Source organism: Larimichthys crocea, chromosome XIV (assembly GCF_000972845.2).
Source record: "Larimichthys crocea isolate SSNF chromosome XIV, L_crocea_2.0, whole genome shotgun sequence".
Taxonomy (NCBI): domain Eukaryota; kingdom Metazoa; phylum Chordata; class Actinopteri; family Sciaenidae; genus Larimichthys; species Larimichthys crocea.
The window spans coordinates 8,499,193-8,524,776 of NC_040024.1; the positions used below are offsets into that span (position 1 = coordinate 8,499,193).

General features: G+C 43.5%; 2 protein-coding genes across 6 annotated transcripts; both read left to right on the forward strand.

Annotated features, from left to right (window-relative positions):
* Positions 1–2: 2 nt before the first annotated feature.
* On the forward strand, positions 3–11,307 carry tox4b (TOX high mobility group box family member 4 b). 4 transcript variants are annotated; one of them, XM_027287859.1, is made up of 10 exons: positions 3–126; positions 3,770–3,838; positions 5,579–5,629; positions 6,876–7,163; positions 7,246–7,506; positions 8,029–8,358; positions 8,504–8,584; positions 9,010–9,633; positions 9,731–9,882; positions 10,007–11,307. In XM_027287859.1, exons 1-10 carry the CDS (start codon positions 121–123, stop codon positions 10,062–10,064), a joined length of 1,920 nt encoding a protein of 639 aa, XP_027143660.1. In that variant the 5' UTR covers positions 3–120; the 3' UTR covers positions 10,065–11,307. The 4 variants fall into 4 exon arrangements, with proteins under 4 accessions (XP_027143660.1, XP_027143661.1, XP_010747337.1 ...); XM_010749035.3 differs by lacking the exon at positions 3–126 and adding an exon at positions 2,488–3,633; XM_027287860.1 differs by lacking the exon at positions 5,579–5,629.
* Positions 11,308–12,502: 1,195 nt separating this feature from the next.
* Positions 12,503–24,413, forward strand: supt16h (SPT16 homolog, facilitates chromatin remodeling subunit). Of its 2 annotated transcripts, XM_019266611.2 has the most exons (26): positions 12,503–12,543; positions 12,805–12,913; positions 14,927–15,019; positions 15,100–15,270; positions 15,411–15,563; positions 15,652–15,798; positions 16,330–16,481; positions 16,563–16,735; positions 16,833–16,923; positions 17,019–17,092; positions 17,180–17,292; positions 17,380–17,445; positions 17,772–17,870; positions 17,997–18,008; positions 18,285–18,400; positions 19,361–19,514; positions 19,611–19,738; positions 19,827–20,089; positions 20,173–20,291; positions 20,371–20,609; positions 20,696–20,771; positions 20,850–21,019; positions 21,116–21,245; positions 21,454–21,586; positions 21,677–21,751; positions 23,628–24,413. In XM_019266611.2, exons 2-26 carry the CDS (start codon positions 12,848–12,850, stop codon positions 23,729–23,731), a joined length of 3,117 nt encoding a protein of 1,038 aa, XP_019122156.1. In that variant the 5' UTR covers positions 12,503–12,543; positions 12,805–12,847; the 3' UTR covers positions 23,732–24,413. The 2 variants fall into 2 exon arrangements, with proteins under 2 accessions (XP_019122156.1, XP_019122157.1); XM_019266612.2 differs by lacking the exons at positions 12,503–12,543; positions 17,997–18,008 and having other exon boundaries at positions 12,634–12,913.
* The last annotated feature ends 1,171 nt before the right edge of the window (positions 24,414–25,584 follow it).

Sequence of the window (25,584 nt, forward strand, 5' to 3'; positions counted from 1 at the left end):
CACTCGGGAAGCCGGTGCCTTCTTGGATTTTGAGGAAATCAATTCTGGGCGAAGTTCACGTCACAGAAAAAAGTGGAATTAAAAACAAAAAAACATTAAATCAGGTTTCGGTGGGTGAGCATGGAGGTAAGAGTGGTTAAGAGTGTTGGAAACTTTTTACTTAATAAAATAAATAAAGAATCCTCTTTATCTTCAATCACACAAACAAACAGCTGATGGCCTCGTCACGAGCGCGTCTCTGTTTTATAATCCAGATGAATTAACTTCACCTCTATTCACTTACAGGCGTTAATCACACACATTGATTTTATTTTGGGTCAAATTAATCGGTTATAGTGTTAATTTAATAATCACACGCCCAATGGAACGTGTTTTAAAGCAGGCCACGAAACGGCTCAAACAGACATTAAATATCCGCTCTAATGTTTCTTTTAAATCTTTTAAATCTTTTAAAATATATATTGTTTCTTCTTAAGGCGGAAGGATTTCACTGGACCGAACCGGAAAAGTAAGATAAGCTGCCCGGCGGTCGTTAAAGCTACATTTGTATCCGTTAAAATATTTAAAATAATCTTGTTTTTTTTTCTTTTTTAAAAATTAAGTAATCTTTTAAAGCTTCACGCGATATTTTCTGTTAAAAGTGCAAATATATATATATTTTATTAAATATATAAAAATGTCGAAAATATATAAATGACAGGCGGCTTCCTGTTCATAACCTTCAAAATAAAACCAGGTCACTATTAAATATTTATATGAACAGTTTTGTACGGATTTTTGAAATATTAGTACTAACATGTTACCCAATATTACACAAAAATCTACAATCAAACGTTCAACCACAAAATATTTGATGTATATACAACAAACAAGATGGAACTATTGTTTTTTTGTTGCTTTTTTTGCGTTATAACTTCAAAATAACTTAAGATTATTCATTTGATTAATACTTTGTTTTTGTTCGATTAACATATTGATAAATAATTTTACTAAGAGACCAGGATTAATTGTATTTACTGAAGCCACTTTCTACATCTTATTATATTACAATAAAATCTGTTGCAAGGTTAGGTAAAGTCATAAAGCCAAGATTGATTATTATTTTATTAATTATTATTAAATCAATATTTAACTAGTTTGTTTAATGTACTGGCATCAGGTTGGCACAGACACACTTTGTCTTGCCTTTTATTCTGAAACTTTTTTCTTTTTTTTGTGTGATGAGCTGACTTCCACCTGTACATACAAACATAAAACATACTAATGAATATTGTATTCCGTTTCTGCTGTTAAATCTTACACACTGGACCTTTAAGTCTAGTATTGTACAGTCGTCCCTCGCAACGTGGTTCACTTTTCGCGAACTCGCTGTTTTGCAGATTTTTTTAGTGTAATTTTGCATGCTTTTTTTTTTTTTTTACAGCGTACTGTACAGTATGAACACGCATTGTGTTCTGCGTCCTAAATTAGCTAAGGGACAACCGCACATGTGTTCTGCATCCTGATTAACTAAGGGAGTACTGTACAAAATGCGTGTAAAAAAAGTGTGTGTGTAGTTAGGGGTTTTATAACATGTATAATAATTGTAAAACTTACTTCACAGATTTCGTTTATTGCGGGTTATTTTTAGAAAGTATCCCCCGCGATAAACGAGGGACCACTGTATTTGAAGAATCATCGTGTGGAGATGTGTCTGTTTGTGTTGAATGTAACCGCTGTGAAACAATCAGGACTTTTAAACTTTTTATTTCGGCATTATCGATGGCGGCGCTCTCTCGCTCTCATTCACTGTCTGTGTCGCTCAACCACTGCTCGCTCGCTCTTCTTCGTGTCTCTATTTCGCAGCGTAAATTGCGAATAGCCAGACTCAGATTTAGAAGCCAGAACACAACAGATACAGTCTCAGTATGACATCGGGTTGCTTTCTTTTCCAAAAGTTGGATCCGGCTCAACTTCTCCGCAACAGGTTGCTGCGTTTTTTTGGCAGACGAAACACTCTACCCCGACTTAAATGAATGAAAAAACCTGCGTGAATGTGCTACTTATTCTTCTGTCTCGATATCTGTGTCATGAATTTGTTGCTCTATGAAGCAAATGTATGACGAAAGATGCTTTATATATGGATGTTTACAGGATGTACGTGAATGAAAAGTAGCTGCAGTGGCCGCTATCCGTTTAGTAGTGTTTTTTTGTTGTTGTTGTTGTTGTTTCTTTTCCAAAAGTTGGATCCGGCTCAACTTCTTCTTTTGGCAGACAAAACACCCTACCCCGACTTAAATGAATGAAAAAACCTGCATGAATGTGCTACTTATTCTTCTGTCTCGATATCTGTGTCATGAATTTGTTGCTCTATGAAGCAAATGTTTGACGAAAGATGCTTTATATATGGATGTTTACAGGATGTACGTGAATGAAAAGTAGCTGCAGTGGCCGCTATCCGTTTAGTAGTGTTTTGTTGTTGTTGTTGTTGTTGTTGTTGTTGTTGTTGTTGTTGTTTCTTTTCCAAAAGTTGGATCTGGCTCAACTTCTTTTTTTGGCAGACAAAACACTCTACCCCGACTTAAATGAATGAAAAAACCTGCATGAATGTGCTACTTATTCTTCTGTCTCGATATCTGTGTCATGAATTTGTTGCTCTATGAAGCAAATGTATGACGAAAGATGCTTTATATATAGGTGTTTACAGGACGTACGTGAATGAAAAGTAGCTGCAGTGGCCGCTATCCGTTTAGTAGTGTTTTTTTGTTGTTGTTGATTCCCCCAATATTTTTGGTCTTTTTGCCATCTGAACTAGATTTTATTTTGAAGTCGCTATCAACCAACATCCGGTGTTGTCGTCGTGTAACTTGACACCCACCGTCCTCATCGATGATCCGTGTCTCCGGATCAATTGAGCAGCCTGGCCCGGGCCAACACGAAGCCAGCCAGGACTCGGTCTGCCTTCCTTTCGCTGTCAGACACCGTGAAAACGACCCACCACCGCCACCACAGACAGTTCGTTTACGGTTTACCGGAGCTCTCGAGCGTTCCCTCCGTTAACCGCAACGTAGCAGCGCGCGCGCGCGTGTCTGTGTGCGCGTGTGTACTTAACCAACGGCCGTTGGTTCGATGTGGCGTTCGCGGTCCGACAGACAAACGGCCGCCAGAGCACTGCAGCAGCCTTTGCGTCAAAGCCAGCTAACGCTAAACCGTGTTAGGACAGGTCAGCGTTAAACGGAGACAGAGAGAGAGAGCCGGTACCGGCCACGTTACCGCGGTGGCTAGACAGCCAGGCTATTTTTGGCGTCGTGCGTGCGTGTTAAAAACTGTCACGGTTGGCGGTTATTTAAAAAAAAAACGTTTTTTTGAATAAACGACCGTTTGGAATCTGAAGCTTACTTCAAATAACGTTCTAAAAATAGGAAATTTCTGTTATTCGGGGTTTTGAATTAAACAACCCGGAGGAGGAGGAGGAGGGGGGCCTCATAAAGCTAATATAACATATGAGGCCCGGCTGAAAAGAAAGAAAGAAAGAAAAGAAAGAAGATGGACCTGAATTTTTATTCGGATTTAACGGACGGTACCGGGCAGCACGACGGTGATCCAGAGTTCCTGGATCCGCAGTCGTTCAATGGATTTGACTCTGACAACAAGGTGACTCCAAACTCATGACTGAAAAGGACACAATGTCATGTGTTTGCATGACATAGCTGTCATCGAACGCACCGGTTACCTGTTTATGTTTGTTTATTTGTGAGTGTTTTATTGTGAAAAACTCCTCATGTTTCAGTTCCCCGGAGGCAGCGACAACTACCTGACCATTTCTGGCTCCAGCCATCCGTTCCTCTCCTCCTCAGAGGTAGGTCAGGCCTTTTTAAACATCTGGATCTTAATGTGGGGTTCAGTTTCTCCCTGACAGGGTTTGTTTGGTGCCGTGGAGCCTCCCTCCACCACCACCTCCTCCATCCTCCACGTCCACCTCTTCTTCGTCCTGTGGACAGATGTTTTGTCTTACAAACCACGTCCGAGCGTACGCCGCAGTCACAGAGCTGAGCGTTTCACGTCGAAGTCTGAAGTCGTGGTTACGACTGGGATTTCTCTGAACTTCTCTGTAATCATACAGCTGCCTTGTTGGCCTAAACTGAAACCGAAACATCTGGCGATCTTTTGAAAAACACGTTCTTGAGATGTTCTCAAGACTTTTCAAACCATCTGGATCAAAATATATCAGATAGATTTATCATGTCTAGTTGTTGGTAGTGTTGGAGAGGAGGTCCTCTCTGAAGAGCTGGAGGTCTTCAGGAGGTTTTTGAAGATAGAGAGGGACACCCCTGATCTGGTAGGACGTTCCACCAACGGGGAACAACAGACCAGAAAAGTTTGGATTGGGTGGCAGAGCCAGGCGTCGTTCATTGCTGGCGGTAACGTGCAGAACCGGAGACTACGTTGTAGTCTAATGTGGGCTGGGACCGTAGCCAGTGGAGTAACACGTGACCTTTTGGGTTGTTCAAAGACCAGGTGCGCTGCCATGTTCTGGATCATCTGAAGGGGTGTAACTGTGAAGTCTGGAGGGCGTTGCATCAGGAGTTGGGTAGCATTTTGAGTCAGGTATGGCCTGATTTTTCTGATTTTGTGAAGTGCGAAGCGGCACGACCTGGCAACCAAGGCAACATGATGAGAGAAGTTTACTCTGTCATCGATTGTGAAGTTTCTTGCTACCGTGGTACCTGTTATGTTTCCCAACATTTTAGCACAGAGGTGGGTCAGTTTGGGGTCAGATATCTAATGTCAGAATACTCTTTTATGAGAAGGGGCAAAGGTCCTTTTGGTAGTAAATGTGTCTTTTGTTAAAGGTTCCCAACCTTTTTGACTAAAAACAAAGCTGCGGTATAAATACTTGTGACCTTTTAACCAGACTCATAGATTCTTTTATTTGAATAGTTTATGGAGGCCTAAAGAGATTTTAAAAAAGAGCAAAAATATCCAATTTGGAGGGTCCAGAGCCTTGGGTTGGGATGCTGTACTTGAGATAGTCAGTCAGGGTTTGGGTTGCTTGTCTTACAGTTCCCTGATGGAAAATCATAGCTTACTCACTTTGAACAATCAGAACCGTTATTATTTTATAATTTCACTCTGTCCGACGCTTTCATTGTCATTTTCGGCTACTTGGATTTGTAAATAAAGTTGCGACTTGTGGTTGTCACGCAGCAGACTGAATATTTTTGATCCAGATGGTCGTGTTGTCCGGTGTTTCAAAGATCTGAAGTTATTTTATGTCTCAGAAAGACGGACGCTTAGCTCTGTGACTCGAAAGTAATGGTGAGGCCAATCAGATGCACCGCAGTCTCTAATCACTTTATTAACGACATCACAACTGTGCCTAAACTCGGTTATCTCTAACACAACACTGGAAAAAAGCTGGAAATTTTTTTTACATTTCAACCATGTTAATATTTGATTTTCTTTCAGCTTTCATAAATATAAATGATGTGTGAGTGCCATGAGTACATATAAAGCCAGTTTTGTTGCCACGAATATGAACCCATGACATTTGTAATCTACTTCAACGTGCACTTACTGACATACTCACATTTTTTAGTGTGCCACTAAACCCATTGACCTCTTCAACCTCGCTGGATCTGCTGGTGGAGTATGAATTATTTATAAATATTTTATATTTCACCCCTCCTACTTGAATTCAGGCATTTTTTTTTTTTTTTTTTTGAATCTGTCCTTTACAGTAAGAAACAATCATCTCGTCAAGCGAATCCTCAAACATCATGTCAGAATATGAATCTATAAAAACAAGACTTGTGCAAAGAGTTTGACAAATAACTGGATGACGGAAGCGATTTTTACCGTACAGACACGTCGTATACGAGGAGGCGTTGAGTTGGTTACATGATAAAAATGTATTTGTAAATCTTTGTGTGCTGTTTTGTCGTCAGAATAGACAAAAAAAAGGGAGCAACAAACCAAAGAAAACAGTGTTGGAGAAGTATTATTTCAACAACTTTGAGAACATTTTGTATCTTGCACATCACCTTCCAGTACCTTTTTAATAACTAGAGTCATTGTTTCAAAAGTCTAAATCCTAAGGAACTTTAAAGGTCCATTGTGTAGGATTTAGCGGCATCTAGCAGTAGCTGCTCCTCGCCTTATCTTCTCCTTTCTCGCATAACATGGCGGTTCAACCACTGACAGTGTAATGAATGGACAGCGTGTCCGTGAAGAGTCGTTTTCAAAGCTCAGAACATGTGCTCTGGCCGTGTTGGCTTCTGCCTCCTCACTAATCTAAAAATTAAAGTTAAAAAGAGACCAAAACTGTTTTATGTACCAGGCTGTAAACATGTTTATTTATGCTGTAAAGTTGGACATTTGAACATGGGGACTTATGGAGCCAGCATCAAGTGGACATTTGAAGAACTGGCCATTATCAAGGCTAAAAGTCAGGCCGTCTTTGACTCTTTGTTCAGACGCAGAGACAATAAAACAGTTGTGTTGATGCTACAAATCTGCATAGGCCTACGGAGGCGTCGATTTTGGCGTTGGTATCAACGAAATGTTGTCAATTCCCATCCCTAGTCAGGAGTTAGGCCGCTAATCTTGCTGTGTGACACAGGCCTTGAACACTGAAAGTAATTTCCAACCCCTCAATCAAACTCTCCTGAATAATTCAAAGACATTTTAGAATCTACTAAAACTTTCCAAAAGCTGCAATGTTCTCTTATCTTTCTTCTGGCTCTCCTGCCTTTCTTTCCAAATTGTTATTTACTCGTCTCCACCCCAATTTCTTACAAACTTGTTTTTTTCTTGTCCTTTCTTTCCGTTCTTCTTTCACTCCCATCGTCTTGTCTTTCCACTTCCGTCCTCCTCCGGCTCCATCTCCTCTTCAGACCTTCCACACTCCCAGCCTCGGCGATGAGGAGTTCGAAATACCTCCCATCTCTTTGGATCCGGACTCGGCCCTCACTGTGTCCGGCGTTGTGTCTCATTTCGGGGAGCTGTCGGACACCGGCCCATCCGACAGCGTGGTGGTACCCGGGAATGCCGTGGTCGAAGGGGACGACCCCTCGTTCGCCTCCACTTTTGTTAACGCTCCCTCGCAGGGCCTGGAGCACCTGAGTCTGGGAGTCATCAACCAGTCAGGAGGAAGCGCTTTGTTGGGATCGTCATTGGGAATGGTGAGTCCAGGACGGTTTGAACTGTCTGGAGTTATCCTGGCGTCAAACACCGATTTCATTCACGTTTTCTTTCCATCTCCAGGATCTCGGTCACCCCATCGGCTCTCAGTTCAGCAGCTCGTCCCCGGTGACCATCGATGTCCCGCTCGGTGACATGAGCCAGGGTCTGCTGGGCTCCAACCAGCTGACCACAATTGACCAGTCGGAGCTCAGCGCTCAACTTGGGCTCGGCTTAGGAGGCGGAAGCATACTGCAACGCCCCCAGTCGCCCGAACACCCTCTGTCAGCCACGGCGTCGCCCACCAGCTCGCTCCAGGATGACGACATGGAAGACTTTAGAAGGGTGAGTCTTACGTCCATGAACACACCATTATTTGCAAGAGTTTTAACTATTTCACATGAAATATTAAGTTTACAGGCAGATTTTTAGATGTGACTTAAACTTTCCAAAGATACCAAATTCCATTGCATAGGAGAAAACCTTAGAAATAACCTTAGATCTCATAATCACCATGTTTGGATGTTTTCCTCACTATTGAAAGTAATCTGGAGGTTTTTATTTGTACATCTCTGGTTATGGGGCAAACAGGAACCACTAATTTGGCTAATCCCCGGGACAGTTGTCGTGACTTTTCATGGTGGTATAGCCTTAAAAATTGAGCCAACAGCTATTGTCCAACAATACAAAACATTAAACATTACCGTAAGCCTCAAATCCCCCAAAACAGAGTAAGAGGACTGACAAAATTCTACCTTTTAAAGAAGAAGGAGAATTTTCTCAGTCTATACCGAAACAGTTCATGTCCTCTCTGCAACAACCTCAACTAAAAATTTGACCTCTTCTTCATCCTTCTCCTCCCATCAGAGCGTCCTTGTCGAGTCCCCGGTCTCTCTCGCCGTCTCTCCCGGCGTTATCTCACTCGATTCCTGCCTGTGCGAGTCCCCGCTCTCCACCCCGGCCTCCAGCGTATCCCTGGCCGTCGGACAGAAAGTAGGAGCAGGAGTAGTGAAGCCGGTGCAGAAGCCGAAGCCTACGAAAGGCCCCAACGAACCTCAGAAACCTTTGTCGGCCTACGCGTTGTTCTTCAGGGACACGCAGGCGGCCATCAAAGGACAAAATCCCAACGCCACGTTTGGAGAGGTTTCCAAGATAGTGGCCTCCATGTGGGACAGCCTGGGGGAAGAGCAGAAACAGGTGAGAGGAAAAGGGAATGTGGAACAGTTGTAGTTTGTAGTGAGTAGACTGGTCAGTACACACATATCCTATAGGCTCAATAACGTGGTGAGGTTTAACACAATCCTGCTGTCGGTGTGCATGATTTATTTATTTATTTTTTCAGGTTTACAAGAGGAAAAATGAAGCAGCGAAGAAGGATTATTTAAAGGCGCTGGCAGAGTACAGAGCCGGCCAGATTTCTCAGGTGAGAGCCTCTGATTGACGAGACATCAGTCGATATCGATACATCATGAATAAGTCATTACATCTGTTAAAGTAAAGATTAAAATACCTTAAACCACCAGGCTCTGTCACTGCCACATTGTGGACGTGGCGCTGACGCTTGGTCCGTCCTCCACGACGGTGACTTCAAACTCCACCAGGAGCACTAGACTTTGTTGACTTGCTCAGATTGACTTGATCAGTTTGCTTCTAAATATGTGACATAGTTGAATTGTTTACAACCGGCCGTTTTGCGCAGGGTATTTTATTTTGAAAATCTCTATGCGGTTTGCGTGTCTGACTTCCCGTCAGCTTGAGCTGCTCTGTGCAGATTGAACACATCAATGTGTCAACTACGATGTTCTAACATGTTCTCGTCTTTGTTTTGTCCCATCATCTTCTCTTCAGGCCCCTATCGAAGTCATGGACACCGCGCCATCGCCCCCACCTCCGGCCCCGGCTCCCGTCGTCACAGCCGCACCTGCCACCCCCCTAACCGCTCGCTCCACCAGGTCCCAGCATTACAACCCTGAGGAGAACACCATCACCAACATCTGTACCTCCAACATCATCCTGGACCTGCCCCAGGTCACCACACGCTCCAAAACCGGCGCCATCAAACCCCAACTCAACCCCTCGCCCGCGACCGCCCCTCCGAACCTGCCCACCGTCACCAAGATAATCATCAAGCAGACGCCGCTGCCCTCCGGCGGCATGTCCGTCACGGCGACGGCCGCCTCCTCGCCGCGCCAGCCTCCGCCGCTGCAGCAGATGCAGAGCACCCCGCCTCCGCCTCGGCTTCAGCAGATGGTGCACGCCCAGGCTCCTCCGCCCCTGCAGGCCAAACCACGAGGCGCCGCCACCGCCCCGCCTCCACTGCAGATTAAGATCGTCCCCTCTGCACGGCAGTCGAATTCGAGCGCGCCGATCATTGTGACGTCAGGCGGCGAGACGCCCACGTCGCCCATTGCAGGTCTGACAGTGGAGGTGGGACAGTCGGCAGGAGAGGAAGTGGCGGAGGCAGAAGAAGGGGTGAGCTCAGCAACACGGACTCCACACTCCGTCTGGAGCAGACGGTTAGATACAAACCTTCGATCTAAACGTCTCTTTGTCTTGTTTTGTCTATCAGATGGAGGTGGAGGTGAACGTCGCGCCTCTTCCGAGCGTGACTCCAACATCCCGTAACATTTGCGTACGTGCCGGCTGCACCAACCTGGCTGTGGAGAGCAAAGACTGGGACAAGGAGTACTGTAGCAACGAGTGCGTCGCCACACACTGCAGGTGCGTACAAAAACAGCAACCCGAGTTTTACAAGAGACCCGCTGTATTTTAACGTGTGTTATGATGGGTGCTACTCATGATCTTTTCTGAGGTGTATGACAAAGTGAATTTTTCTCCTCGGCAGAGACGTGTTCATGGCGTGGTGTGCTATCCGAGGGCAGAACTCCACCACGGTCACATAGGAAGAGGAGGACACATCGAATGAATGAACGAATGGATGGATGAATGATAGACTCGGGTATAATGAGACATAACGGTTTAGACAGACGCGGAGACGTATTTGAAAGTCACTACAATGTACTTCTCTGTGATTGACGGCACAAATGGAACTCGAGAATGACGGACGGAATAATGATACAGAAGAAGAAACTAAAGACTTTCACGTTGATCATCTGTTGTGAGTTTGAGTTAAGGACTTGATAAAAAAAAACAGAACATTTTATATGAATTTATGGTGATTTTAATTGTTTTTGAAAAGAAACAAAGTGCAGGAATGAAATCATGATCTTGCAGACGAGTTCAGTTCATTTCACTTTATGTGTGTGTGCTCTTCCCTTTACCGTTACGTCGAGGATCGAGTCACGTAAACGAAAAGTGACGCGGACACGCGAGCGACAACCGGGCAAAGCACAAACGGGTAGTTTAAAGACGTACGAAGAAGAAGAAGAAGAAGAAGCCATTTCGAGACGAGGTGGCCACCAGCCAAATGCCGTTTGTCAGCTTTACAAGCCACTATTGGAGGAAGAGCGGGGAGAAAAAAAACTACCATAAAGTTTCACAGGTGCTAAAATTCAGGAAAGAAATCGCTCAAACTTTTTTGTGTTCTCCTCTCCTGCTGAAATAACCCCACGACGTACGAGCTCGTTTTTTTTTTTTTTTTTTAAATACGTGGTGCATATTTTGTTTGACGAGGTTGAAATATGGTGTTTAAAAAAAAATGGATGGAAATAAACACACCAGCTCTGACAAACACTACTGTAAAATGGGAAGGAGGGAACACAGTGTAACAGCTTTACTTTTTAACGTTAACGTGTTTTAATTTAACGAGATGATTTCAGGTCTGAGTAATCAAGAAAGGTGACGTTTGCTTCCAAAAAACAAACAAACAAACAAAAAAAAAAGTCTAGATGAAATGATGCAGTGATCGGTCTGGTTTATTGTAGATATCTTGGAAATGTTTTTAATGGTGAAATAAAAAAGTATTTTATGTTTTAATATACATTTGGTGATGCACATTATGACCTTAGTTAACTGCTGGAGTCAAAATTTATTTGATTTAAAGGTCCAGTGTGTAAGATTTAAAGGGATCTATTGGCAGAAATATTCATAACTATGTTTTCGGTTGTGTATATTAACCTGAAAATAAGAATTATGTTTTTGTTACCTATCTCGATTGGACTTTTTCTGGACGTTGTAGTTTATCTGGGAGGGTGAGGCAAGCAGTATTCAGTTGGTTGACTTTTTTTTTCATTTCAGAACAGGAACAGAACACGGCATACATTTTTAACGATGAACTTTTATGAGTGTCAGAGATTTTTTTTTTCCCCCCTTTTATTTATCGATTAATGACAAAAGGCAGATTCCAATAAAAAAACACTGCATACACTGAACAGAAGAAAAATCAACTTTAAGCCACGTTCATACTAAACGTAATTTTTTTTTTACATCCTTTGTATTGAGAGAAATGTTAAAAAAAAAAGTTTTATCTCTAAAGCATTTATGAATATAAACGTAATATATATATAATATGTTGTCTGAGATGCCAAATACTGCATATATAATAAAATATATATACATATACACATGTGTGTGTGTGTGTATATGTATGTATAATACATATGAACATATACACATATATATTTTGGGGTTTTTTTCTATTCTGGCATCTCAACATTTAAATGTTTACATATATATATATACTCTATTATATTATATATAGTATTTTTATACACATTATTTGACGTCCCAGACGATACATTTAAATTAATATTTTCATAGATGCTAATTTACAGATAAAACACTTTTTTTTATTACTTAATTGTTTTTGTCTACATATAAAATAAAAAAAAGTAAAACGTAAGATTCTTTTAGTTTTAACGTGGCTTAAAGTTGCTGATTTCTCTTCCATATACTGCATAAAGTGTATTTTACTTTATTGTGATTTATCTTAATAAAGAAGAGGGGGAAAAAATCATATTTCTGACACTTGGTGGCAAAACAGACGAAATTTTATGTGTATGTATATTTATATATGTATATATATGTTCACAGAGAAGCACACAGGAGATCACGTCACATTCTATCGCGAGATTCCCGCCCCCGTAGAAGCGTTTGATGACGATGGCGGGAAACCCCACCATGGCGGGAAAAAAAGGAGGGCACACACACACACATATATATATATATAAAAAACAGGGGGCGCTGTTTCCTCGTTTACAAATCCATTAAAATGCGCCACAAACGCAAAACCGTCAAAATAAAAAAATCACAGTGACGAAAAAAAAAAAAAAAATTTTATTTTTTTATTTTTTATTTTAGCGCCTTTTTTCGTTGAACATCTTCACTAAAAAAAAAAAAAATGTTTTTTAAATAATTGTTTATTATAGAAGAAAATATGTAAAAGGAGAAGGGGGGAGGGAAGAGGAGAGGAAGGAGCTGTAGGTAAGGAAGGAGGAGGAGGAGGAGGAGGGAGTTAATTATAACAGACTGGTGTATATATTTATTTTATGTTTTAATAATTCAGACTGTTTTAGTCGCTTCTCGCGGTTGTTGTTGTTGCCGTGTTGTAGCAGCTTGTAGTCGGTTTGTGCGTGGAAAGAAAAGTGCGTTATTGTTAGTTGACTCTCCTCATCATCATCATCATCATCATCATCATCATCATCATCATCCTCATCCTCTTCTTCTTCCGGCCCTGCTGTGCAGCGAAGCCGGGAGCTGGAGTTTGCAGCACACGGCGGGACTCACCATGGCGGTAAACCTGGACAAGGAAGCGTACTACCGCCGGATCAAGAGACTCTACAGCAACTGGAAGGTAAACACGGAGGATAATATTTATTTTAAGGTGTTTCTAACGCGTGGACACGCGTGAAGTTACCCGCGTTTTCCTCCACACATCACACCGAGCGACCTGACTCTGTTGTCGGCGTGAGAGCTGATGTTTCCCCCAGGCCTCGATCCCCGGCCTCACTTAGCCTGCCCGCCCCCGGCAGTGGAGCTCCTCTCCCCGCAGGCTGCCTCACCTGTCCTCGCTGTTGTCTCTGTCACAGGCGAGCTAGCTGCCTCCATTCACCAACACCACGTTAGCTAGCCTAGCCTAGCCTAGCCTAGCCTAGCTTAGCATAGCTAGTAACTTTACCACCAAGATAACTTACTAAAAAAAAACCTGACGGGATACATCGTGTCTGAGTGAGGTGAGGGGTGTTCAAAGCGTCACCGTCACCACTTGTAACGTTACATGCTAGTTTTCTTTAGCTGGCTAATTAGCATCTTCATGTGAAGACACATGTGGACAGACTGGCTCCAAAGTCTCCTCAAAGTGCCTCAACGTCAACTCGTGCCGACTTTTAAAGCTTCAGACTTTGTTTTTCACCAGTTGTGCTTCGATGCCACCTGAGTTTATTTGTGCTGTTGTGGCTCAGACACATTAAATTTGAGTGTGAGAGGCGCTAACATTAAACATGTAGAGGCTTTAAAGCAGCTCTGTGTGCTGCAGCATCAGGAGCTGATGGAGCCACGAGTGTTATAAGTAACTTTTTCAGTGTCCATGCTCCTGTATTAATGAGGTACACACACACACACGGCTGTATTAATGAGGTACACACACATGTAATAATGAGGTACACACACGCCTGTATTATTGAGGTATACAGCTTGTATTAATGAGGTACACACACACACACATGTAATAATGAGGTACACACACGCCTGTATTAATGAGGTATACAGCTTGTATTAATGAGGTACACACACACACACGCCTGTATTAATGAGGTACACACGCACGCCTGTATTAATGAGGTACACACACACACACGGCTGTATTAATGAGGTACACACGCACGCCTGTATTAATGAGGTACACACACTTGTATTAATGAGGTACACACACTTGTATTAATGAGGTACACACACTTGTATTAATGAGGTACACAGTTTGTATTAATGAGGTACACACACACTTGTAATAATGAGGTACACAGTTTGTAATAATGCGGTACACAGTTTGTATTAATGAGGTACACACACACACGGCTGTATTAATGAGGTACACACACATGTATTAATGAGGTACACACACCTGTATTAATGAGGTACACACACATGTATTAATGAGGTACACACACATGTATTAATGAGGTACACAGTTTGTATTAATGAGGTACACACACACGGCTGTATTAATGAGGTACACACACATGTATTAATGAGGTACACACACGGCTGTAATAATGAGGTACACACACACACGGCTGTAATAATGAGGTACACACACACGCGGCTGTAATAATGAGGTACACACACACACGGCTGTAATAATAAGGTACACACACACACACACTTGTAATAATGAGGTACACAGTTTGTATTAATGAGGTACACACACGCCTGTATTAATGAGGTACACACACGCCTGTATTAAGGAGGTACACAGTTTGTAATAATGAGGTACACACACACGGCTGTATTAAGGAGGGACACACACCTGTATTAATGGTACACACATGCTTGTATAAACGAGGTACACGCCTGCACCCAGACACTAAATTTAAGTATGAAAGTGTGCTTCATGTTTCTAACGTAACATTTAGAGACTTTAAAGCAGCTTTGTGAGGCCTGTGTGCTGCAGCATCAGGTGCTGATGAAGCTGTGAGTGTTACCACAACTTTTTCCAGTGGTGCTAACAAAGCTCGCAACCTGTCCATGCACATTCATCTAACAGCAGCAGAGCTCTCCAGAAGTTTCCTATATAAATACTGTGTGTGTGTGTGTGTGTGTGAAGCTTTCATGACATAAATCCTCTTTTTTTTTTTTTTTTTTTTTCCAGAAAGGAGAAGATGAGTTTGGCAAAGTCGATGCCATCGTGGTGTCTGTGGGAGTGGACGAGGAGATCGTGTACGCCAAATCCACAGCCATACAGGTGAGGTCGAGTCCCGGCCTTTACGCGACAGTGACGCGGTCAGTGGCGATATTGACTCTATTATTTTTTTGTTTCCTCAGACGTGGCTGTTTGGCTACGAGCTGACGGACACCATCATGGTGTTTTGCGACACCAAAATCATCTTCCTCGCCAGCAAGAAGAAGGTGGATTTCCTCAAACAGGTGGCCGTGACGAAAGGCAACGAGAACGCCAACGGCGTCCCGCCCATCACACTGCTCACCAGAGAAAAGGTAACCTGTGTAAAGACACGTAGAGGTAATGGCTGAATACACACTGCCTCACATTGTATAATTACAAAAAGCATGTAAAGGTTTGAACTTGTTCTTTTTGTGCCGGATGAAATCTGATTGCGTGCGCTTTGGTGTCTCAGAATGAAAGCAACAAGGCCAACTTCGACAAGATGATCGAGGCGATCCGAGGCAGCAAAGAAGGCAAGACGGTCGGCATCTTCAGCAAGGACAAGTTTCCCGGAGAGTACATGAAGAGCTGGAACGACACGATCACGGCCGAGGGGCTGGAGAAGGTAAGACGTGATCCAAGCTGTCAAAATTGAAAACGCTCTGTTTGCAAACACCTCTAAATCTTTTTTGTGCGTCGCAACCTGCCTGCAGGTCGACATCAGCGCCGTGGTCGCCTACACGATGGCGGTGAAAGAAGACGGAGAGCTGGGCCTGATGAAGAAGGCGGCGGCCATCACCAGCGAGGTTTACTCCAAGTTCTTCAAGGAGCGCGTCATGGAAATCGTCGACGCAGATGAGGTAACGTTAAACCGTCAATTTAATGGACGGACCAGAATTATTATCAGATTTTTGTGGTCTACTGTCCATCATCAACTTATTCATACCCCAATCAAACGGCCACAGAAACCGTCATCTTCCAGCCCGTGTTTGGTCAGTCTTGTGTTGCGTGTGCGTCATATTGACGTAGTTTTCCAAAGTTGGAAAAACCATCAACGTCAGCTTCTCTGTTGCACTTCCATGTTGGGAAATATTGAACATCTCTTTCTGCAACTTGTTGGCAAACGAAGCTGTAAAACTTCCATCACAGTCTAATTTAATAACACTGTTACAGAGAGCTTCTTATGGTTAGAACACCTCCACGTTGGGATAACGGGATGTTTTCCCGACGGGATGTTTTTTTTTAAATCACGATGAATAATTTGAGAAGCGATGAGTTGGAATCAACAGGAACATCAGCTGTGCTGCAGTAAACATCCCATGTTTCAAAGAAATAGAAGTACGTGTTTGTGTTAACGGTGTCGAATGTTTTCACGTCTTGTTCCAAAACAGAAAGTGCGTCACAGCAAGCTGGCGGAGTCGGTGGAGAAGGCCATCGAGGAGAAGAAATACCTAGGCGGTGCAGATCCGTCCACGGTGGAGATGTGTTATCCTCCCATCATCCAGAGCGGAGGCAACTACAGCCTCAAGTTCAGCGTCGTCAGGTAGCAAACGTGGAATCCAAAGTTTTGTCACAACCAGAAAACTCCCGAGGAATAGTTTGACCGGACCTTTTTGTCTTCCAGCGATAAGAACCACATGCACTTCGGTGCCATCACGTGTGCCATGGGGATCCGCTACAAGTCGTACTGCTCCAACCTGGTGCGCACGCTCATGGTGGACCCCCCGCAGGAGATGCAGGACAACTACAACTTCCTGCTGCAGGTGGAGGAGGAGCTGCTCAAACAGCTCAAGCACGGTGGGTTCAGGAGCGTGACGCCAGCAACGGGAGCTTTGGGTACTCGTTGGTTAAAGCCGCCAAGAGTGACGTCTTGTCGTGTTGTCTCCTCCCTCAGGTGTAAAAATCAGCGATGCCTACAACACTGTACTGGAGTACGTGAAGAAAGAGAAGGCGGATCTTGTATCGAAGCTGACCAAAAACCTCGGGTAAATGCACACGGATTACATACTTGTTTAAATATATGTTCAAACACACATTCACACACTTGTCTCATGTCTTAATTTTCTGTTTTTCTTCGTAGCTTTGCGATGGGAATCGAGTTCAGAGAAGGCTCGTTGGTTTTGAACGCGAAAAATCAGTACAAACTGAAAAAAGGTGAGTTTGTCTATTTTTTAATATTTGACTTAACTTTTTAAATATGTATTCTTGAAAATAAAAGTTGCTCGTGTGCGTCTCCTCCAGGCATGGTGTTGAGTATCAGTTTGGGGTTTGCTGACCTCTTGAATAAAGAAGGCAAGAAAGACGAGCAGAAGAAGTACGCTTTGTTTATCGGCGACACAATACAGATCAACGAGGTGAGACGAGTGTTTGAGTTTGTGTTTTCTCTGTAACAACAACGACACAACTTATTTATTACAACCCTACAAATGTTTCTTTAACAGGAAGAGGCTGCCACGATACTCACACCGGTCAAGAAAAAGATAAAAAACGTGGGAATCTTCTTGAAGGTACGTGTCTCTGCTCGTAACCTTGATCTTTGTCTCAAACTTGGCTGCGGTGGGTCCTTGAATTTGAGGTGATAGTGCCTGGAAAGTCCTTGATTTTTAGATGTTTAAGAAGCTGCAGGGATACAAAGGATCAGATGTACCGCAACTAACAGTAACAACAAAAGAGTCGGACAGTTATTTCAGCAGCTCAAGCTGAAACTCGTATAATATCGTGACGTTATTTCAGGTTCGCTTGCTGCTGAAATTCATCCTGACCCCGTGCTGAAACTTACTCCCCGTCTTGTTAACCTGTCGCATTTTTTACCTTTTGGTTCTTCTCTCTCTAGAATGACGACGAAGACGACGAGGAGGAGGATGGTGACGACGCCGAGGAGCTGCTGGGGAAAGGAGCTCGCAGTGCCGCCCTGCTCGCAGACAGAACCAGAGTGAGTGTGGATGGATGTTTGTGTGCGAGTGTGGTTTTAAATATGTGACTGGTGATCTGTGTGTTAATTTGCCACCTTGACACTGTGTCAATAACTAAGCGTGTGAATGTTTTTGTACTCTACCAGCTACTTGGGAAGGTAAGTATTCATTGTTTCTTCTAAAATATCATCGGCAGTTGTTAAAAAAAAAAATCCACGTGCTGATGAGAAACAGTCGTCCTTTTATTTAATTTGAGTTTTATTTGTTAATTTTTTTTTCCCCCTTTCCAACCATCTAAATCCATGTAACACACGTCTATGTTCTGCATGTATATTTAAATTTTTCTTTCTCATTCTTTTTGTTGTAACAAAGAAAAACTCATCCTCCTGGTGTCTCTGTGTGATCACTCAGTTGTGTCTGTTGTTGAACTACAGAACGAGATGACGGCGGAGGAGAAGAGGCGAGCCCACCAGAAGGAGTTGGCGAATCACTTGAACGAAGAAGCCAAGCGTCGTCTGACGGAGCAGAAAGGAGAGCAGCAGATCCAGAAGTGAGTGTGGAAACGTAGAAATCGGGACGGTTCGTGCAACGGCTCATCGAGAGAAGAAAGAGACATTTCTGTCTATAACTCTAGATTTACGTATTTGGACTTCTCCCTTTGCAAGATGTACTCTTCTTCTTCATGTGTGGTCACACATACATGCTGTTCAAAGTAGCACATCGTACCCTAAAACAAAACTAGTTAGACTCGAGCCCCGAGGTCGTAACCCTCAGACTGCAGTCTGCTCGACGAGCTATAACATTCAGACGTCAACGTGCTTCCCAATTTGGTTCATTATTAACTGATTTTATTTGCTTTTTTTGAGTGGCGTAAAGGCACATTCAGACAGAAAAACGTAGGTTTTTCCATTCATTTGAACGGGGGTAGTGTATTTTGGCTACAGCGGTGCCGTCTGAAGGAAAGTTGAGCCAGATCCAACTTTTGGAAACCGTCAGACGCCTCCCCACAGTCGGCCTGAAATGTCTCTGAAACTATCTAAACTCTGATGCGCTACCTGAGGTTTAACTTGGTTTGTGACCAATGGGTTTGAGAAAGCGAGCGGTGGTCGAGTGACATAGATTTGATAAAGTTGGTTAATCAGTGAAATAAAGTTAATTCCTGATTGTTTCACGATGGTTACGCTCAGCACACCGTCGCACAACCCTGCAGCGAAGTTTTAGAGACTGTCTCCATTTAATTTACCTTTATTCATGATTGATTGACTTTTATTGTATATTCAATCATTCATTCCCGTGTTGTTCTATTACTTTTATCATGTCTTTAGTTGGGCGTGTTGATCTGAAGTAATTCTTTATTACATCTTGAGTTGTCATCCTCCTCCTGACCAGTTGGTGTCGCTGTTTGATTTACATTTGAGGGTTCATGTGTTCTATATATCAATATTTCTTAAAGTTTCTGGTCATTAATTGAGTCCAATCTTCTTTTGTTTGTGTGTGTTTCCTCTCTCAGGGCCAGAAAATCTAACGTGTCCTATAAGAACGTCTCTCAGATGCCCAGAGAAAAGGACATCAGAGAAATGAAGATCTTCATCGACAAGAAATACGAGACCGTCGTCATGCCCGTTTTCGGTATCGCCACACCGTTCCACATCGCCACCATCAAGGTATGCAGTGGTCGACGGCGACGATGGCAGAATACATATATATTTGCTTGTTTATTTCACATTAACTTCATTATTTTCTTGTCTTTCTCCATCTAGAACATCAGTATGTCTGTAGAAGGAGACTACACCTACCTGAGGATCAACTTCTACGTCCCTGGAAGCTCCCTAGGACGACAGGAGGGAAACATCTTCCCCAACCCAGACGCCACATTTGTTAAAGAAATGTGAGTCTTAACATATATTTGTTGTTCTGATTGAACTTCAACTCAAAGCATGTCTTCATCCTAACTTTCTTCGAACTTTTACCGTCAGCACGTACCGAGCGTCCAATCTGAAAGCTCCTGGCGACACGTCGGTTCCCTCCACCAACCTCCAGAACGCTTTCCGCATCATCAAGGAGGTACAGAAGCGCTACAAGACGCGAGAGGCCGAAGAGAAGGAGAAGGAAGGCATCGTCAAGCAAGACTCGCTGGTCATCAACCTCAACCGCAGCAATCCCAAGCTCAAAGACCTCTACATCAGACCCAACATCGCACAGAAGAGGATGCAGGGCTCGCTGGAGGCGCATACTAATGGTGAGGAGGCAGAGGTTCAATTCTTATTGGGATAAATTCGAGAACTTCTAACGGTGACGCCAAAACTTCTTCTCCGCCCTCAGGTTTCCGCTTCACGTCAGTCCGCGGCGACAAAGTGGACATTCTTTACAACAACATCAAACACGCCATCTTCCAGCCATGCGACGGGGAGATGATCATCGTACTGCACTTCCACCTCAAGGTACGTTTATTGACGTGGACTCGTCGAGCGTCGAACCTAAAGATCGCTAACGTGTCCTTTCACGTCTTCCCTCCCCCAGAACGCCATCATGTTCGGTAAGCGCCGTCACACAGACGTCCAGTTCTACACGGAGGTCGGCGAAATCACCACAGACTTGGGCAAACACCAACACATGCACGACAGGGACGACCTGTACGCCGAGCAGATGGAGCGGGAGATGAGGCACAAGCTCAAGTCGGCCTTCAAGAACTTCATCGAGAAGGTGGAGACGCTGACTAAAGAGGAGCTGGAGTTCGAGGTGCCGTTCAGAGACCTCGGGTGAGTAAACCAGCTGATGCTTTGACGCGAAGAGGTGTGGAAAGCTCGATTAGCAGGTGGACTGATTGTTTTTGGTTGTCCTGTAGGTTCCAGGGCGCCCCCTACAGGAGTACCTGCCTGCTACAACCCACGTCCAGTTCCCTTGTCAATGTTACTGAATGGGTGAGTGAACACGCTGAAGCAGTTTGTCAATAATTACCCCGTTAACCCGAAACATTGACTCATTTTTGTCGTACCCAGCCGCCTTTTGTCGTGACCCTGGACGAGGTGGAGTTGGTCCACTTTGAGCGCGTGCAGTTCCACCTGAAGAACTTCGACGTGGTCATCGTCTACAAGGACTACAACAAGAAGGTCACCATGATCAACGCCGTGCCCGTCAACTCCCTCGATCCCATCAAGGAGTGGCTCAAGTACGGGATCAACATGACCCGAAATGTCCGTAGAATCAGGAGGTTCGCTCTGGCGTTTGCGTTTAATAAAAATCTTTCTTTCGTTGCTTTCCTCAGCTCGTGTGACATAAAGTACACGGAGGGAGTCCAGTCTCTGAACTGGACCAAGATCATGAAGACCATCGTCGATGATCCCGAGGGCTTCTTCGAGCAGGGAGGCTGGTCTTTCTTGGACCCAGAGAGCGAGGTACGTTCATCACAGTGGACCAAAAACTTCTGCTGTGGAAACAAATGGCAAGACTTTTCTGGTAATTATAGATTTCTTTGTGCAGAAACTAATGGTGCGTACCAGTTTTTCTCTTGATGGTCATGTTTAAAAGGACATCATACATTTCTTTTCCAATTATAGCTTCACATCTGCTGTTTCTTTTTGTTTTGTTTGTTTTTCGTCTCAGGGAAGCGGCGCAGAGGAAGATTCAGAGTCCGAAATGGAGGATGAGACGTTCAACCCGTCTGCAGATGAAGACGAGGAGGAGGAGGAAGACAGTGACGAAGACTACGACTCAGAGACAGAGGAGTCTGGTTCGAGTGAGCAAAACTTTCTTTTTTTATTTTATTTATGACAAATTTGTTGGACTAGATCAACACACGTAGCACTTACTGTGCTTTGTTTCGTAGATTACAGCGCGTCAGTCGGCAGTGAGGAGGAGAGCGGCAAAGACTGGGACGAGCTGGAGGAAGAAGCCAGAAAAGGTTTGTGTCATGTTCAGCAATGTAGCGTAGACGTTTCAGCTCTCACCAACCACGAAAAGTCAGTCCCACATTTACTCTTGTCGAAGTCCTCTTCACTCTTTTCGCCTCTGCCATTATGTGCATAGAGGCCGTTGAGCTCGGTTGCAATGAGTTCTTGCCCAGCTCAGGTTCTGGCACGACACCAGCTCTGCTCTGCATTACACCAACACTCCCCTGGTGCTTTGAGCTCGCAACCTGGCTAACAAACTGGGTTAACTTTAGCTAACAGCAGCTAACGTATTGAGCTAATGTTAGCTAACAAACTGAGCTAACGTTAGCCGACAGTAGCTAAGAAACTGAGCTAACGTTAGCCGACAGCAGCTAACAAACTGAACTAACGTTAGCCGACAAACTGAGCTAACGTTAGCCGACAGCAGCTAACAAACTGAGCTAACGTTAGCCAGCAAACTGAGCTAACGTTAGCCGACAGCAGTTAACGACTTTAGCTAACGTTAGCCGACATTAGCTAACGAACTGAGCTAACGTTAGCCGACATTAGCTAACGGACTGAGCTAACGTTAGCCGACAGCAGCTAACGAACTGAACTAACATGAGCTAACAGCAGCTACAGCTGTCAGCAGTTTACTTCACTGTCCATCATAAACTCTGTAAATCACAGAGAGTTGAGGCGGAGCCATAGCAGCTAACATATTGAGCTAATGTTAGCTAACAAACTGAGCTAACGTTAGCCGACATTAGCTAACAAACTGAGCTAACGTTAGCCGACATTAGCTAACAAACTGAGCTAACGTTAGCCGACATTAGCTAACAAACTGAGCTAACGTTAGCCGACATTAGCTAACAAACTGAGCTAACGTTAGCCGACATTAGCTAACAAACTGAGCTAACGTTAGCCGACATTAGCTAACAAACTGAGCTAACGTTAGCCGACATTAGCTAACAAACTGAGCTAACGTTAGCCGACATTAGCTAACAAACTGAGCTAACGTTAGCCGACATTAGCTAACAAACTGAGCTAACGTTAGCCGACATTAGCTAACAAACTGAGCTAACGTTAGCCGACATTAGCTAACAAACTGAGCTAACGTTAGCCGACATTAGCTAACAAACTGAGCTAACGTTAGCCGACATTAGCTAACAAACTGAGCTAACGTTAGCCGACATTAGCTAACAAACTGAGCTAACGTTAGCCGACATTAGCTAACAAACTGAGCTAACGTTAGCCGACATTAGCTAACAAACTGAGCTAACGTTAGCCGACATTAGCTAACAAACTGAGCTAACGTTAGCCGACATTAGCTAACAAACTGAGCTAACGTTAGCCGACATTAGCTAACGGACTGAGCTAACGTTAGCCGACATTAGCTAACGGACTGAGCTAACGTTAGCCGACATTAGCTAACGGACTGAGCTAACGTTAGCCGACATTAGCTAACGAACTGAGCTAACGTTAGCCGACATTAGCTAACGAACTGAGCTAACGTTAGCCGGCAGCAGCTAACAGACTGAGCTAACATGAGCTAACAGCAGCTACAGCTGTCAGCAGTTTACTTCACTGTCCATCATAAACTCTGTAAATCACAGAGAGTTGAGGCGGAGCAGCCGGAGGACATCAGAGGGAAAACCAGAAAACATTTCCTCCATAAAATATGATCCAGTTTCACCAGAATCAGTGAAATAGTTGGTGCTGTGTGACTTAGTGCCGTAAAGCGTTACGTACTTCTCCCGACCCGGAGCCCAAAGTTACATCGTGTGAGAACAGACGTACGAATGACAGAGACACCGTTCAGCTGCAAGTTACAAAAAAAAAACAAAAAAACGTCGCTTTAACTTCTTCACGAGGCTGAAAAACTTTTGTACTTTTGTTGCTTTCCAGCTGACAGAGAGAGCCACTACGAGGACGAGGACACGTCGACCACCAACAAGAAGAGAAAGGGCCGGTCAGTGGCTCCGCCCAGCAAGAAGAAGCGACGGTCCTAAATATCACACACACACACACACACACACACACACACACACACACACTGCCAAACCTAGTTGACCCTCTTCCCTCTACCCCAACTGGCTCTTTTGACTCGTACACACACACACACACACACACACACACACACACACACACAGTGTATATAGACGTAGAAGCTCCTTATTTCCGTGTTGGTCAGTGAAGTGTCATGTTGAAATGGTAAAGAACGAACCAGCAGGACAGTCGCACACACTTCATTCATTAGCTTTTGTTTTTTTACCCCGTCTTCATTCCTTCCTCGCTCTCTTTTGTTTCCTCGGTCCAGCCATCAGGGTTTTATGTTTGTGTGTGTGTGTGTGTGTGTGTGCATGTTGGTTTAAATGGGTTTTTATTGCGAGCATTGTTTATTTTCTGTTAAAATAAAAAAAAGCTGAGTTTCTTAATAATGGGATTAATAAAAGAAAAGACTTGACATATCCTCTGCCAAGTGTTTTTATATAAAAACTTCTGATCGACCCCGCCCCTGTCCTGTCCTCTCCACGTCTCTGTCTTCTTTCCCCTCATTGTTTTCTTCAGTGTTTGTTAAATTGTGCTAAGATAAGATGATTCTGTTTGTTTTTTGAGGGGGGCAGATACATTTTCTGATTCTTCTTTTTTGTAAATGGGGTTTGTAAATGCACACACACACACACACACACACACACACACAGTCTCACACTTGTTCTCTCTGTTCCTTTTTTTTTTTTTTTTTTTTTTTTTTGTTCATTTTGAGTAGATGCGTTGTTGTATTGTTAATTACGAATCTGTTTTTGTAATAAAATTAAAAGGAACTGTAGTTTTTGTTTCCAATGGTCTGTTTTCTCCTTCAAAAGCTCCGATGTCTGTCTTGCGTTCGGAAACACACACACGGGATTTCACAGAAAATGTTTACAAGCCAAATTCTGCCGGACAGGGATGCAATGCAGACACAGAAACAGCATCTCGTAAACACATCCAAAAGGAAAACATGTTTACATATTTAGAAGCACAAACAAAGGAAAAAGTATCAATTTTTTGAGCACGTTATTTTAGGCTACGTTTACACGTAGCCGGGTATGTTGAGAAACGAATATTTCCCTCCCTCCGTTTTCCAAAATAACATCGTGCACATGGCATCGTTTTCAAAAAAGTCAACCCGCATAAATACGGCATCGAGCGCCGTCATAACTACGCCAAGCCTGTGGGTGGCAGTGTAGGAAGAAGGCGAATCCTCTGCAAGCCAATCAGAATTATGCTTCCATGAGCATCGTCATAGCAACAAGTAAACATTGATCGCACTTTTGGCTCATCCGCTGCCTAAAACTCCGTTTATCTCAATTTACACGCAAACGCAAAACCGGAGTTTTCCAGAATCTCCACTCTCGCCGGAGTTTTTAGAAAGATTCGTTTTCAGAGGCGAATTCACCGTTTGCGTGTAAAAGATCGGTACAAACGAAGGGAAATGTCTCCGTTTTTAAAAATACCCGTGTACGTGTAAACAGGGCCTTAGTCTGGCTGGCAAAATGCTTCTGAAATGTTCCCGGTGGGATTTGAAGTTGCGTGGACAACGAAACCAAAACGGCATCACAGGATGTGACGAAGATTTTAAAATGTAACTCGCTTGCTGTAGTGTCTCAGACTTGAATTGGGTTTCCTAAAATCCTAAAAATTCAAACTTTCTTTAAAAAAAGATTTAAATACTCAACTAATTTATATTTTTGATAAGGGTTCCTTAAATCTGGTCATTTTGAGAAGTGTCTCCAATGCACAGAGCAACATTTCTGTGACTGAAAACTACCGTATGTAATCGTCTTTCTGAGCTGCGGTTTCTTGTTATCAACTCTCCAAACAC